Source organism: Barbatula barbatula (assembly GCF_947034865.1).
Source record: "Barbatula barbatula genome assembly, chromosome: 9".
NCBI classification, from domain to species: domain Eukaryota; kingdom Metazoa; phylum Chordata; class Actinopteri; order Cypriniformes; family Nemacheilidae; genus Barbatula; species Barbatula barbatula.
The window spans coordinates 9,314,700-9,330,751 of record NC_136772.1 but is presented as its reverse complement, the minus strand read 5'-3'; the positions used below and the strand labels follow the sequence as shown (position 1 = coordinate 9,330,751).

The following is a 16,052-nucleotide window of genomic DNA, read 5'->3' as shown; positions in this document are numbered from 1 at the left end:
TATGCACATGCGTGTGAGGGCAGCTTGGTATATTCTTAGACTGTGTGACTGTAGGTGACATCTGAGAGTCCCTCCACCGTTTGTGTGGTGCTGATGCTGAATTGGCCATCACTGAAGGATATTCTTCTCTCTCTAATAAACTGCTGTCCTCCTGTCCTCCATCCTTGTGAGTATGGCGATGATATGGATGCAGACAGAGAAGGTGGTTGTTCATGAGCTACAACGCAGACTGAGCAATGTCGCTCACAGCATTGGTAAGGAATATGAGTGTGTGTGTGTCTGTGTATAATTATTAAATATACTCTGGCACTGTTTAAATGTAATGACAGCTGTTAATGGTAAGCATTATTATTTTCTATTGAACACATATGCATCATCACTGTCATTTTTGGTTTAAGTGGCAAATGGTTTTCTTCATCCACATAGAGTTATGTGGCATGCAAATGTTTTGTGACACACGTTTATATATGCATTGTCATTTTCATTTATTATCAGGAGAAATATTGATAGCTACAGAATACAACATATGTATCATAATAGTTTGAATTTATATTGTTTTATATTTATTGTTTGAATTGTCTGAATTTAGTTTCTTGTCATCATAACACACAGAAAAAATATGTCAATTAAACTGAAATACTGACATACAGAGGAAAAGAGAGAAAGTAAGAATACGAAATTCGTTTGATGTAATCACCTCATGCAGGGTCTGTTTTCTGCAAATGAATGCTTCATGCTCCTAAAATGGGCTACTATAAAACAACAGGTGAAATAAATATTTCAGTTTATGCTGTGTATTTCACAGAAATGCTAAGCGTATCTGTATCTTAATAAATGTAATAAAAGATTCCTCTATTTCTTGTATTCAGAAACCTAAAGGCTGTGAGACAGTTCCTGTGAGATTCCTGCTTGAGGTGACTTGACCAATGTGTGTGTGTTTGGCAGATCTCACTGCTAAGTACGAAAACAGATACCAAAAATATTTTTCTGCAATAGCAGAACTGCTTACTGCAGTAGTAAGTACAATGGCAGTGGTAGGCTGCTGTTAAATGTAATGTTTTTAAATTATAGGTGTAGTTTACAAACTTTGGATTTTTCCATTTAGTATCATTAAGCATATTTAAAGGAACAATATGATCGTTTTAAGAAGTGTATAGCAGCAGTCAGGGCAAAAGTATGCTGCGGAGACCCAGAAAAGGGCGAACTAAACAAGGCAGAGACTGTGGACTTCCTATGGTCCCATTGACACGAGGACAGAGTGAGTGACCATTATGCTTTTAAAATAAACATTTTCAAAAGTTCTTTTTTTTATGCAAATATCTTTTTTTCTGTTACAAACTATATTATTAGCATCATTTAGTCAAGTTGGAAAGCAAACGTGAATATCCGATTTTTTTCTTAAATGACAAAATGTTCTTAAACATAATAATTTTCATTTTGTCAATTTTGCTAAATTTTTAGTATTAAGCTGTGGCTCCTTCACTCTAAATGTGGTACAGTCTATCAGATCAGTATATCTTATGTTGGATGGTGATTCATTCTAAACTTTAAACAGTGGTTTGATGTCTGAATTCGGTCTTATCTGTCTCAGCAAGATCAGATCGTATTCACACACACAGGGTTTCATTCATTCATCTGCGGGGGAAGGGACTCCTTGTGAGGGGCTGCTAAACTCATTTAGGGGTGATCGTGCTTATCCACATGCAGACACAAGGCGAGCAAAAAAACAAAGGACTGTAAAGAAGGAAGGTAGTTCATTACAGTCAGTGATCACATTTATGAAAATTATAGGTGATGTAGAGAACCTGCGCGTGATGAGTCCAGGAAGTCTGGGTGGGGGTGGAAATAAGGTGTGAGAGAGAGAGAGACAGAGACAGAGAGAGAGAGGAAGTCATTCATTGTTGCACCTGTGTCAGGTAGCTCATTCTGAAGTTGCTGCTTACGGTAACAACACAACCAGAGAGTTGCTGCAGACGAGCAACAGAATCAGAATTGAACTGCAGAGGGATGGATGTACAGAGCAAAGGGCGAACTGTGTGCATTCCTTTAGCAGAAGTTGAAAAATATTACAACTTAACCCGTCGTTGCCACTGGTTACACAGTAAGTGAGGATGGGGATTTCGTCTCTCTGGCAAATCATCCTCTTTCTTTACTTGTATTGTCTGTCATTTTATTTGTTAATTCTGTTGTTTAGTCTAGTAGCCCTTTTGGTAATATGTGACATTGTGTATGGACGGGCTCTAGCAGGTGGGGGAATGATACATTTGTGAGATTAAAGTAATTTGAAATGTGTCTTTCTGTTCAGTATTTGAACATCCTAAGGGGTAGAACCTGACTCCAATGGGACAATGCGCTCTTATTTAAAAAGAACAAAAGTGGGGAGTGAATATATTGTAGCCCTTTTCATGTCTCTTCTGTGGTTTTCTTTCAAGTGTCGCTTTTAAGACAAGTGGCACAGGTTATTTGCCAAAATTCTTATTTCTGCAGTTAAAAACATTATACATTCATGTCAAACGTTATACTTAAACCAAATAATAATGTTTTTATACTTCTGAGTAGGGCTGCATTATGATAAATTGCAACTAATCCTTTGCAAAAGAAAAGTTTTTGTTTACATATGTGCATGTAAGCTACTGTTTATAATAATTATTTTTAAATAAATACACACGTGCATGTATCATTTTAAGAAAAAATATATTTATATATAATATAAATTATATATAAAAATAAAGAGTGTGTAAATATTTCTTAAACATACATCCACATGTGTATTTATATAATTATATTAAGGAAATGCAAATACATATTATGTTAACACAAACCTTTCTTTTGCAAATGATTAGTAATCGTTATACAGCCCTTCTTTTAAGCCATTTATGTTATGGATTATTATATCATAAAGTAATAGTTTACCCAAAAATAAAAATAAAATCTTCAAAACCCGGAACACAGAAGATATTGAAATACAATATAGAAGACTGTTGATATAATCACAGTCAATGGGGTTGCAAACATTCTTAAAAATATCTTCTGTCGTGTTTACAGGTTTGAAATGGCAAGAGGATTAGTAATATTTGGGTAAAATATTCCTTTTCCTTGCACGGTCTATTGAAGTCACCATTATATTATTTGGATTGCTGGTTTTCTGGTGTTTAAGGGGGCCTCTATGCTATCATTACCCATCAGAAACCAGCCCATACGCTTGTCATTTTATGCACTTGTTTTTGAGCAAATATGTATCTAAGAACATATTTGTCTGTGTCCATATCCTGAGGTGAAGGTGTTGTGGTTTTGGTTGAGACTTCGGTACTAGAAAATCACCTAGAACTAGTTTTTATGATCTTCTATTGACCAGAGCATGGGAATTGCTTTAGGCAAGGTTCACCTGCACTTTTGGTAATGTACACCAGCCAAAGACACAATACACTGATATATATTAGCAAAGGGGAGACCGTGGGCCACTAAATCACCTGTGGTTTATTTCACCTTATGATACTATAAAGGCAAGGAAGAAGATAGGTGCTTTCCACCCATTTGTTAATGTTTTGCAGATAAATGTTTTAAGCGTGACATATAAAGAGCGATATTGTAGAATCGGTGTCTAAGTTCTTACCCCAAACAACGCGACAGAACTAGGATGCGTGCGGAAATAATATTAGTGTGTCTGTTTGTTACAGATGAGATCATGCAGAATGAGTCCAGCCCTCTCTTCGCTGCGGACATCATCACCGAGCTCAAGAAACAGTTTGCTTACCTCTCAGGTAACTTTTTCTTTTGTTGGGCCAATAGACATGAAAATAAATGAAAATTCTCCTATATAGCAATGGAGAGAAAATCTTCTTGGATGTCTCTTGATTCTGTTGTCAGAGATTTTGAACTAAAAGTAAAATTCCCTTGTGACGTTGCAAAACTGTATAAGTTTATTTGTTCTGATGAACACAGAGAAAGATATTTGGAAGAATGCTTGTAACCAAACAGTTCTTGGCCTCCATTGACTACCATAGTTGGAAAAATGACAATGGTAGTCGAAAGTGCCCCAGAACTGTTTGCTCTCATACATTCTTCCAAACTTATTTTGTGTTCAACAGAATTAAGAAATGTATAAAGCAATTTCTCCTTCTATGGTAGTCAATGGTGTTGTGATGTTTCTCAGCAGATGCACGTTAATGGTTATGTTTATAAACATTATAACATAATAGTGTAATGTCATTGTCCTACCTAATCATCAGGTTTGTGTTTATTCTTTCTAAGTACAAAAGTTTGTCAGTAAAAAACCTGCTTATCGTTTAACTCATCCAGGGGCCTATTTGAATATATAACCGATTGTAACACCAGTATGTGAATGAGAGTGTGTGTGTTTAGATTTGTTAGTCAAAATTTACCTCCCATAAATTCCTGCTCCTGTCTGCCTAGGATGTAGGCTATGTTTGATTTGTTCATGCATGTACAAGCAAACACATACAGTATCTGTGTTATGAAGATGTGCGTTGGTTTGGCTGACAGGTGTGTAACCGTTAAACTGAACCGACCAGACCAGAGTAAATGATGATCACACAATCTCTGTCCTGTTGTCATGGAGACAGGGAGAAGAAGGCATGACTTGCCAAATTTATATTTTTGTCACAAGAGCTTCTTTAGCCAGTGGCTTTCTTTCTGTCCGTCGTTCTCATTCCATCATCGCCCTCTTACCACCCAAATGTCACCACATATTTCCCTCCTGATTAGTCGGAGTAGGTTCACACAGAGTCTAGACTCTAGAGTGACGTTCTAGATATATACATTGTTATAATCATAGTTTATTTACTGTTGCTAAAAATTACATTTATACAACTATAATATAATATTAATAGTAATGATATTTCAGTTTATATAACTTATTTATATATTTGTGGTGTTTGCTTTGTGTGTATCTCTATAGATTTAGGACTGGTAACCATTGGGATGCTGGTTAAACCCCACAAGGAGCAAGTCGTAAATCACCAATATTTTTTACTGGTAGTAAAAATAAGGCGATCTATGATCATGTTGTTTTTTGGCTGTCACAGGGCTCTTAAACATTTGTTGTTCAGTAGGAATAGCACATCATGTAAAGATACAGCGTACAGGTGGTGTGATCAGATTTTTATTGGCTGCCTGTTTAAGATTTCTGATGCATGCCGACACAAGACAAAGCACACCGTTGGTGATGACGTCTGTTCTGACATGTACAGTTCTCCGGCGTTTATTGCCCTCTGCTGCTTACACATAAAACAGAAGCAGATTTCTCCTCTTTGATTCTCCATATTTCTTTTTTTGCATTTGAGGAGGAAGAGGACAGGATGGTAGCCCTATTATAATCTTCCCAGAATTCCCTTCATTTTGTGAAATTGCAGAACAAGACTTTCGTAATGTTCTCACCTACCTGACAAGTGTTCCCAGGTAAAAACAAACACACATGCTTATGACTGTGATATAAATCATACATGTTGACAACAGTAACACATGTGCATGTGTCCTCATCAGTCTGAGTGCAGCAGGCGTTGGCTTTATTGTAGTGATCGACAGACGCAGGGATCGATGGACTTGTTTAAAGGGAACGTTATTGCGGATCTCAGTAAGTCCGATTGACTCGGTTGCATGTCCTTTACTTGTCAGACTTTGACAGTCGTTACATATTGCAGATTTTATGTTTCACAAAAAGAAATTTGAAGGTTAAAATGTTTTTTATTGTTCTTGACTTACTTGTCTTCTTTTAATACACTACAAAATACACCTTTATATAATAATGTCCATTATTTTTTGTTTGTGTGTAGGGTTGGTTTCCTGGTAATCTTCGGCTTGTTCTGGTGCTGAGACCCAGTGCCATACTGCAGCGAACACTGTCTGATGTGTTCTTCAAGCTACAAAGAGATGACTTTAAGGTGCCGGTAAGTTGTCTGAACAATTATTGTTGTGTCTATGCAGTGCACACTTGTGTGTGACGGTCACCTTACATGTGTGTGTGTTCGTTGAAGGTTATCATGCTGAGCTCAGTGGCTGATTTGCACCATTACATTGAGCCGAGTCAGCTGACACAAGAACTGGGTGGCTCTCAATACTACTGTCACAAGACCTGGATCACACATCGTACCGTAAGAACAAAACACACATCTTAAAGTGAAAGTTCAACCAATAATTTCACCTTAAAAATCTACCATTTACTATATGGACAACTATATGGACAAAAGACGATCACAGACAATGAGAACAATGGACATTCCCCTTTAAATCATTATTATTGTATAACATGCAGGCGTCCAAGAACCTGGGGGTTGGTAATTTTAGTTTTAGGAGAACTATTTCTTTAACACAGACACCTGTGAGACACTGCTATTCAAAACCTCTAACGTAAAAAATCACACAATATAAAAAAAATTCCAGTCAAAATATGCATCATGTGTATCTGGCTTTCTTTGTGCCTGTAGGATCTTGAAAGCTTTGCTGCATTAGTGAAGAGGTTGGCACACAGACTGCAAGTGTTGGGAAGGGATTTAGCAGAAACAGAACTTCCTGACAACCTCCAAACAGCCAACTATCTGCTGAACACACACACCAGCAGGAAAGAGAGTCTGAAAGTATTTATCAAACCTTTTTATATGTATCAACTCACTTAAGTTCATAGAATAGTGATCTTGGTGATGACAAAATCTTCATTGTTTTCTCTTTAGGAAGAGATGGCCGGAGCCCTGAGCCAGGGACGGAGACTTCTGGAGAACATTAGAGAACCTGTGCGTAAAGATCCCGATAGTAGTCTAAACCCCGATCAGCTGGAGAACCTCGCTATAGTGCACAGGTCTCTAGACTTTCTCAAGAAGAATTCACATCTGACTATAGACGGTTTCATCGAACACAAGCGCCTGGCCCAAAGTTAACTTCCGGTCTTTATTCGTCAAGATAGTAACTTATAAAAATATTAATATTTTATGTCATTTGTGTCCATTTGCCAAGTAACTCAAAATAATGCTGTTAGACATACTTTTAACTTGCTAGCTAGTGTAATTTAATTATTATTTATTTTGCTTGTTATGCGAAATAATCTACAGGGACTATATTTTGGCCACAAAAGAATGCATGCGCACTAACCTTTGTTTATGTTGTTGCTTTGAAACCGTCTATAAAAATACATTATCTAGACATGCTCCAATATCCAAACAAAACAGAATGAAATGGAAAACGTATTGTCACTTTCTGGAAAATGAATTCAGATGTGCTTAAAAGCTTTTTGCTACATTACTACATGTGTTTACTACACATGCTACATTGTTATAGATCATGTAAATTGAGATTTATAACGGCTCCTATTCTCTTTATTGCTCAGGATTTTATCCCAGTTAAATGAGAGCTCTACAGCGTTCGATGACTTCTGGTTTCAGCATCAAAATAAACTGGAATCGCACTTGAAACTCTGCCAGTTTGAGCACAACTTTCAGCAGGTTTCGCATTTTGATCAAATTTTCTTATTATTGTAATACATTCGAATTTACTTACAGTATTCATACACCGTTTTATTTAATCTGTTTTATTGTAGGTGCGGGCAGAATTGGAGCAGACTACAGACACACTGAATGTTTTTTCAGATGTTGGAATAAGCCACACCCAAACAGAACACCTCCTCGAAGAGCTGGCCAATCAGGAAGAAAATACTTGTGTGAGTCTCCACCCACTTTATAATACAGACGTGTGCATGCATATTTCAGATTTAGTCATTTAGCAGACGCTTTTATTCAAAGCGACTTACAAAGAGTTCGGGGAGCAATAAGCCATATGTCATAAAAGAGCAATAGTACATTAGGTGCTAATACAAAGTAACTAAATATATCGTTCCTGTTGGCTTGTAAATGTTTAATAAACCTTGTGAACACACTTCTCTTCACTACAGGAAGTGCTAGACAGAGTAAGGTCCCTGGTTGCTGAGGGCAAAGGTTTGATTGACAGCAGTCAGAACATTGATGGCAGACTTGCAGTGAAATGCAGTGAACTTCAAAGAATCTCAGATAAACTCACCCAAGAGCTCAATGACAAGAGGACCATGTTGAAACAAGCTATCGAGCTACATAATAGACTCGACATGGTGATTCTAAATGCATGCACACATCACATATATGCACATTTAACGGCTCAGTTATTTTATCACACACAAACAAGTTATTTAACAGTTGGATTCCAGCAATAATATATTACCTTGTTTTAGACTGACTAAAAACTGCCTCACAAATATAACTTTATTTAAATTTCTTAGCTGGGATTTAACGTCATGCAGTTACTTTTACACATGCAAAGTCAGACGTACATTCAACACGTACAATTATAAATATATAGCCTACATGCAAACCGCAATATAGGTTTCTGTTTTATCTGGGCTTCTCTTTTATTTAATGTCTTTTGTTTTCTTGCTCTTTCAGATGGGTAAATGGTGTGATGATGGGATCTACATGCTAGCGTCACAGCCTCTTGACAAGTGCCAGTCACAGGAGGGGGCAGAATCGGCACTGTCAGAACTGGAGAGTTACCTGGAGACAGCCAATGAGAAGCAGCAATGGGACATCAACACAGTTTGGCATGAATATGGGAGTATTCTGAACACTGAGCTCAGGGTGAGGAAATATGACTTCATAGCATAAAATATCCAATTCACTTGTAATTTAAACTCACTTCAGTTTAAATTCTTAAACACTAGGATGATACAAAATGATAGCAAGATAAACACTTTCCTCAATGTCTTGATTATTTAATTTGTAAAGTAAAGAATTACAAAATCTATACACATAAATCTTTGTTTATAGTTATTATAGGTCTTTGTTCATGTCCATGTATTCATATATTGGTTAGCAAACTCTATATAAATCGTATGTGTGTCTTACAGGAGCAGGTAAACCATCTGTTTGAGAAAAAAGCCTCACTACAAGAGATGTTTGAGAGGAGGAGGGTTAGTCTAAAGAAACTAGCAGCCAAGCAAACACGACCAGTTCAGCCTGTCGCCCCTCGACCGGAGTCACTCACATCTCCAGGTCTCTTCATAAGTCCATCTCATTTTGCTGTTTTTTCTATCCCACTGAAGTTTTTCTTGGCTAGCTTTTAAGTGGACCTTCAAACCAGGTGTTTTGTTTCTTTCGGAGATGAATGCATTATTTCCTTCCTTTTTTCAGCTCACAGAGATCCTGAGAACATCTGCGTGCAGGTTAGCTGTGATCAGGTTGACAGGAGCAGTCGCAACGTCTCTGTATCTGAGGAGGAGGAGACCCTCGCTGTGCTCCGCAGGTCTGTTCGAGGTCAAAGGTCATAGGGGAAAGACCCTATAAGCCTGACAGCCACCTATTGTATTGTCAATAAAATAAAGTGTGTGTGTGTCTATGTTTGTTCACAGACATGTTATGAATGAGTTACTGGAAACAGAGCGGGCATATGTAGAAGAACTTATGTGTGTTTTGCAGGTGAGTGAATATATGAGTTTGTTCATAGATAAATTACATCATTTTATTTATGAAGGTGTCCTGAAAGTAATTTAAAGGGACAGATATTGAACTTTTTTATCAGTCATATAGATTGAGCAGGAACTTTCAGGATCAGGAAGCTTTTTTTAAAGAGCAAGTAACACTTTGTTAAATATAGTATGTGTTTGTGTGTGCTGCAGGGGTATGCTACTGAAATGGACAACCCCTCCATGTCTCCTCTCATCCCTTCAGCCCTACAGAACAAAAAAGATGTGTTATTTGGGAACATGCAGGAGATTTATAATTTCCACAAAAGGTGAGCGTCATCTGGTGGAGTAGATTGGAAGCATGAATAAGCATTCAATGTACATCATTTAGGGGACATTTTGAAATAAAAAAGTATTACTGTGTAGACGAACTCGTATTCACATTTCACAATACAAACCTTTTGTTTTTGTGAGAAAGCTTGACTAAAGGGAATATTACAGAAAAAGACAGATCGTATTTTCATCCTTTCTCTTGTCCTATCTCTTAGAATATTCCTCATTGCACTGGAGGCGTACACTGACTGCCCTGAGCTTGTGGGACGATGCTTTCTGGACTGGGTGAGTTTAAATAATGAGTATGACGTTAAAAATTCAAGTACACGCTATTTTAAAGACCGGGTGTGATTTATTTTTTAAATGTTTGGTCAATGTGATTGTTTAGATGGGTGAGCTGCAGATATATGAGAAATACTGTCACAATAAGCCTCGCTCTGAGAGTCTCTGGAGGCAGTGCTCTGACTGTGCCTTCTTCCAGGTACAATGCACACAAGCATGTATTTAAATTGCATGCAACCACTCATACTATTTGTGCAATGTCATGGGTTGTCAGTTTTCTGTATGCATGACAAATATAGTGGAGTATTCTTTGTGACATGTTATACCAATACACCCATAGGAGTGTCAGAGGAAACTCGAGCACAAATTGGGGCTGGACTCCTATTTACTAAAACCTGTGCAGAGGATTACTAAATATCAGCTGCTACTGAAGGTACAATGTGTGTGTGTGGTTATGTGATCGTGTTCTTTACTGTTGAATGTTGTGTGGGATATGTCCCCTTTAATTTTATGTGTACCTTACGTGGTTATAATTGTTTGTCAAAGAGGAAACTGAAAACAGTAGTTTATCTGTGTTTTAGGAGATGATTAAATACAGCAAAGGCTGCGAGGGGTCGGTGGAGCTGCAGGCGGCTCTTTCCTCCCTGCTGGACATCCTGAAGGCTGTGAATGACTCAATGCATCTCATCGCTATCACTGGATATGAGGTGAAACACATTTATTTCAATGGATATACAGTATACCTAAAATTAAGAGGCCATTTCAAAGATATTTTCAGGTTTTCCAAATATACTATTAGTTTTGTATGTATTTGGGTAAAACTATATTTTTTATTTCATTCTGTGAACTACTAACAATATTTCTCCCATACTCTAAAAATTGCTGGGTTAAAAAATGACCCAACCTTTACCCAGCTGCTGGGTAACTATGGGACACAACACGTGCTGGGTTATTTTGACCCAAGTCCTGGGTGTAACCATTTCACATAGAATGCTAGGTCGTTTAATTGACCCAACCAGTGGGTCAGGTTAACTGTGTTTCTGGGTTAAACATTACCTAAACATTGGGTTATATGTTGACTCATTGCCTAGCTACTTTTTTTATTTACCAATAAAAATAAATAACCACAAAGGAATGTACAATTATTATAATTTTTCTGTCATACAATTACACAACACAAATGCAATTGTAAATATAAATTTTTATTACATTTCTTTAAAACATTTTTTGAATGGGTGCCATTGTCATACATTTCATCAAACACCTACAGTTGGATTTTTTTTAAACACAAAACTACAATTTTTAAATAAAAAATAAATTACTATACTTTATGTCAACATTGCAGCATTAGAACACTCAAAGTTTTATTATTGCCACATGAGAATCGGTCAAAACATAGTGCCATTAAAACACAGTGGGCTGATAGAAATGCTTATATTAGAAGACAATTTCATACTGCACTTTTAGTCTTTTACATCATTTACAATGATATTACATTCATACTGTATATCATTTACTTCTGAGAATTTATATATCTCAAACAAAGTGCTGGCCAAAATGTTTAGAACACTAGTTTTTTTACCTGCTGTAGTGTGTCAGTAGGAAATTTCAGTTTACATTTCCAAACATTATTTTTATAATTAATTGTAATAATCAGTGAGATTAAGGGGCATAGCTTTTATCTAATGCAGTTGACGTTACCTGAATAAAAAAATCATGGATGGTTGGTTGGATCCAGCATGTAACCCAGCGATTTTTACCGAGCAAGTTTCACACAAGAATCTTCTTTCTATTTGCATTTATTTGCAGAAAACAAAAACTGGATAAACCAAATAACAGAAAAGATGCTCTGTATTTTTTCAGACCTGAAATACTGCCAAGAAAACACCTTTTGGGGCAATAAAATGTTTCTTAATGTATTTAGAAAAAGAAATATGTGATAACCTCAATTCTTCATCACATATTTTATACGTCTTGTCATACTGTCAGCCTTTCACACTGCTGTGGGATGACTTTTGTCACTCCTGAGATTTGATTTTGTTGAAATTCAACAGTCACAGGACCGGAATGACCATACATCTAGAATTGCTGATTCAATTAAACTTTGGAAGGGGTTTCTTATTTTCCCCCCAAAAATAGCTTAAAGCTAGGGTTTAACTTTATTTGTGTTTCCATGCAGGGTAACCTTGCAGACCTGGGTCGCCTGCTGATGCAGGGGTCATTCAGCGTGTGGGCGGAGCATAAGAGAGGTCACGTGAAAGTGATGGAGCTTGCAAGGTTTAAGCCCATGCAAAGACACCTGTTTCTGCAGGAGAAAGCTCTGCTCTTCTGTAAGAGACGAGAGGAGAGTGGGGAGGGTTATGAGAAAGCCCCCTCCTACAGCTTTAAACAGGAGCTCAGCGTGAGTGTTTGTAACATTAGTTCTGAACATAGAGGTCAGTGATGTGTTGTATATTTTCTGTGCAGTCATTCTAACAAAATGTTCTTTTTATTTATTTATGCATAAAGCATTGCCTAGTGTAAAAGTGCATAGAAAAAGTACAAAAATCTGGTTTTATCCTGTGTCAGATGAGTGCTATTGGAATAACAGAACAGGCTAAAGGGGACAGCAAGAAGTTTGAGATCTGGTCCAGTTCAAGAGATGAAGTGTACACGGTACAGGTGAGCAAAGCATGTGTCTACTAAATATGTGCACAGAGATTTCGTGTTCAAATGTACTTTGAGGTTTTTATGTTCCTTTGTGGTGCCGTAGGCCACATCTGAAGCAATTAAGACCATCTGGGTAACAGCAATCCGGAAGCTTCTGACAGGACAGCTGGAGGCCTGCAAAGGTATGATTTAGAAATAATGACACATGCAATATTTCATGCATTACAGTAGACATTGATCAACCAAAACACCAATCCAACATTAGCACATAGAAACATCTAATTTATGTTTGTGTTGTGCAGAAGCCAGTCAGCAAAAGGTTCCTGATCAGAACAGCTCAGATAGCAGCTCAACCAGCAGGTATGTTTTTGATAACATATACAGATTTAAGATAACTTGAGCTTATTTCACAGCATGAAATACAAAATATCTCATCTTCAGACTGGTGAAAGGTGAACATGTGAGAGTCAGAAGTGGAGGAGTGGAGAAACAGAAGACAGAAGAAGTAAAAGGCACAGAACATGAGAACGTTCCACAACCTAGAACGACAGAGAGAATAAAAGGTATGAAAATTAAATAACTCTTCTGACTCTCAAAGTTCAAGCAAAAATTAAACTTACATCTTCATCTGGTGGAACATTCTTCCTAACTCGGTCCGGTCAACCACATCTCTCACAACCTTCAAAAAACTACTTAAAACCCATCTTTTCTGTGAATACTTGACAGACAAATTAAAAAAAGAAACTAACCCTCTCTCTTCTCTCAACAGGTCTAGTTTTTGTTGAAACTAGTAACTTTGTATTAGCACCTATTGTATTATTGCTCCTGTATGAAATATTGCTTATTGCTCCCTGAACTCTTTGTAAGTCGCTTTGGATAAAAGCGTCTATTAAATGACTAAATGTAAATGTAAATCTGCCCACCAGCATGTCACACAAACTGTCTAAGATGTCTGGGAGATATTTAGCAGAATTTCCAATCTGTCAAGTTTTTTTTAGCTGTATGCAAATGTGGGGTGGAAGATTTCAGGTTTAGAGATACACAAGGAGAGAATATATTTAACTTCTTTAGTTTCTTTGGTGGTCTACAGGGTCTTCTTGCAGGTCAGAGACAAAACCAAAACGACAGGATATCCGGAGTGACCCTACGCCTCTAGGTATGCCTTTAGGATGTTCTTTTGTATTTCATATCTGCTAGTACCCACAAGGATAAAAACAAAAATAGACAATGGCTGATTTTTAATCTCTGATTCATTATCACAAAGACACCAAACTGAACTGTATGCAACGCTGTCTGAAGAATGATGGCAGAAAAAGAAGGAATCGTTTACAAAATATCATTTGTTTTAAACTAATAAGATTGTATGTAAATTATGATTAAATAAAGTTTTCTGACACCAACAAAGATCTGAATGTGATGCAAAAAGTAATGATGTGTGACATTTTTATGTAAAATAGTTTTTGAAAAGAGACAGTACCTCAGGGCATGCAGCTACCGAGAAGCATTCTGATTGGCTATCTTCCTCTCAGAAACAGGGTCACACCCTAACTTGGCCGGAGTCAGGTGGTTCAGTACATCAAGCCTGTTTCAGAATCGTAGGAGAAGTACACATACTGATTACACACGTATGTGAACATGCACGCATAATTCTATGAGGCGCTACTAGTGTGGCATGTGTAGTCTGTATGTTTCTCATCTGATACTTACTGGAAGGTGCTAACTTGTCTAGCTTATCAACTAGACTTCTCAACCAAGTTTTTGTCCTTAAATAGTGTACTGGGTTTAATACAAGTTAGGCTGTATTGATATTGTCTGTGCATCTTTGTAAACATGATCTTTGCTTATTATTATTGTCTTTGGCAATATAGATTAACTTGTTTTAAACCCAGAAATGTTCAAACGTTCCTATTAACACATAGCCTACACGCATGCTTTGTGTGTGAGAATTGGTCACTGGTCTGTCTCCTGTCTGTCACGGTGAGGTTTCAATAGCAGATTTTCTGTTCTTCTTCTCATTTATGTGTTTACTTGTTCAGCAATACAAAGTCTCACAAACTCTACCTCTCCTGTCTTTGTTAGGGTCTTTTCCTCAAATATCGTCTTTTTGCCTTTTTCCCAGGATGGACTAAAGGATCTCTCTCACTGGATGCCATTGAGCGTGACGGATACTATAGTGCTGATGAGCAAGTGACCTCTGACCCCGACGAGGAGAAAGAAGAGAAAAAGGTGCGAAACCCTGGTAGTTTTTGTATTTCTGTAAACGGGAGTCATGTTTGAAACATTTTGTTTGTCCTCTATATTTCAGTGTGAAGATGAACCACTACCGGTGTGGACAGAAGAAGAAATCCAGTGTTCTGAAAACACAGAGAATCTTCAGAAATAAGAGTTTTGCATACGTGTGTGTGTGTCTGTCATATACTGTACTGTAGGGATATAACAATATACTGATATTCCCTTTAACTGTGATATTAAAAATCGTGATTATCAATAGGGTGTTAATACATATGTAAATTATTCAGCATCTATTTAAAACGTTGATTTAAAGTAATAGTTCACTCAAAAAATAAAAATTCTGTCATTATTAACTCACCTGCTCGTCATTTAAAACCTGTATGACTTTCTTTCTGCTGCAGAACACAAAAGAAGATATGAATGTTAACTGGCACCTGTTTACTTGCATTGGGTTTGTGTCCATACAATAGTGAATGGGGTCCAGTGCTGGTTGTTTACCAAATTTCTTCAAAATATCTTCTTTTGTATTCTGCGGAAGAAAGAAAGTCATGAAGGTTTGAAATGAAAAGAGGCTGAGTAAATTATGGCAGAATTTTCATTTTTGGATGAACTCTCACTTTAAGAACCCCAATGGTTATAGACTCTGCTTTCCTGCACTCATATTATGAGTTTACTGGCCAAAAAGGATGAATTTGATAGATATATAATTATTTTTATTAAAAATATTAAGTGGAACCTTTATTTTTAGAGTGTGGTCCTAACAGAGTGAACAGTGAAATTCACAGAAAAACCCTAGCCAAGGCGTTCTCTCATTAAGGCTGTAATACATCTTTCATATCCCTTAAAAGTGATTAAGTAGTATGTGCCACATTTATGTGTCCATACTGGGAAATTGTATGTTTATTGTCATGTCCTGTGATCTAAATGCATGTAACACTTGTTATATCAGGACCTACATGTAAGCATATCATATATGCATATGTTGTTTCTCAAAGTGACTGTGATCACCCTGTGTTATTTCTATGTACATTTGTCTAATATTAAAATCTTGTTTTATAGACGAATATATAAATAAAAAACATCTATTTATTTTAGTTTTTTTTAATCGTTGGTTATATAG

General features: G+C 36.9%; 1 protein-coding gene across 1 annotated transcript; it reads left to right on the top strand.

Moving 5' to 3' along the window:
• Positions 1-172: 172 nt before the first annotated feature.
• mcf2lb (mcf.2 cell line derived transforming sequence-like b) lies at positions 173-16,020 on the top strand (the record flags this gene model as incomplete). The annotated part of the gene is made up of 29 exons (XM_079463837.1): positions 173-254; positions 3,678-3,761; positions 5,304-5,418; positions 5,503-5,593; positions 5,793-5,906; positions 5,994-6,110; positions 6,444-6,593; positions 6,687-6,811; positions 7,337-7,451; positions 7,547-7,666; positions 7,898-8,089; positions 8,421-8,612; positions 8,882-9,026; positions 9,165-9,276; positions 9,383-9,449; positions 9,650-9,765; positions 9,985-10,054; positions 10,158-10,250; positions 10,392-10,484; positions 10,633-10,758; positions 12,231-12,452; positions 12,620-12,712; positions 12,804-12,882; positions 13,003-13,060; positions 13,142-13,263; positions 13,791-13,856; positions 14,230-14,304; positions 14,820-14,926; positions 15,006-16,020. The coding sequence occupies 29 exons, from the start codon at positions 173-175 to the stop codon at positions 15,081-15,083; spliced, it is 3,219 nt and encodes a 1,072-aa protein (XP_079319963.1). The 3' UTR covers positions 15,084-16,020.
• Positions 16,021-16,052: the final 32 nt, after the last annotated feature.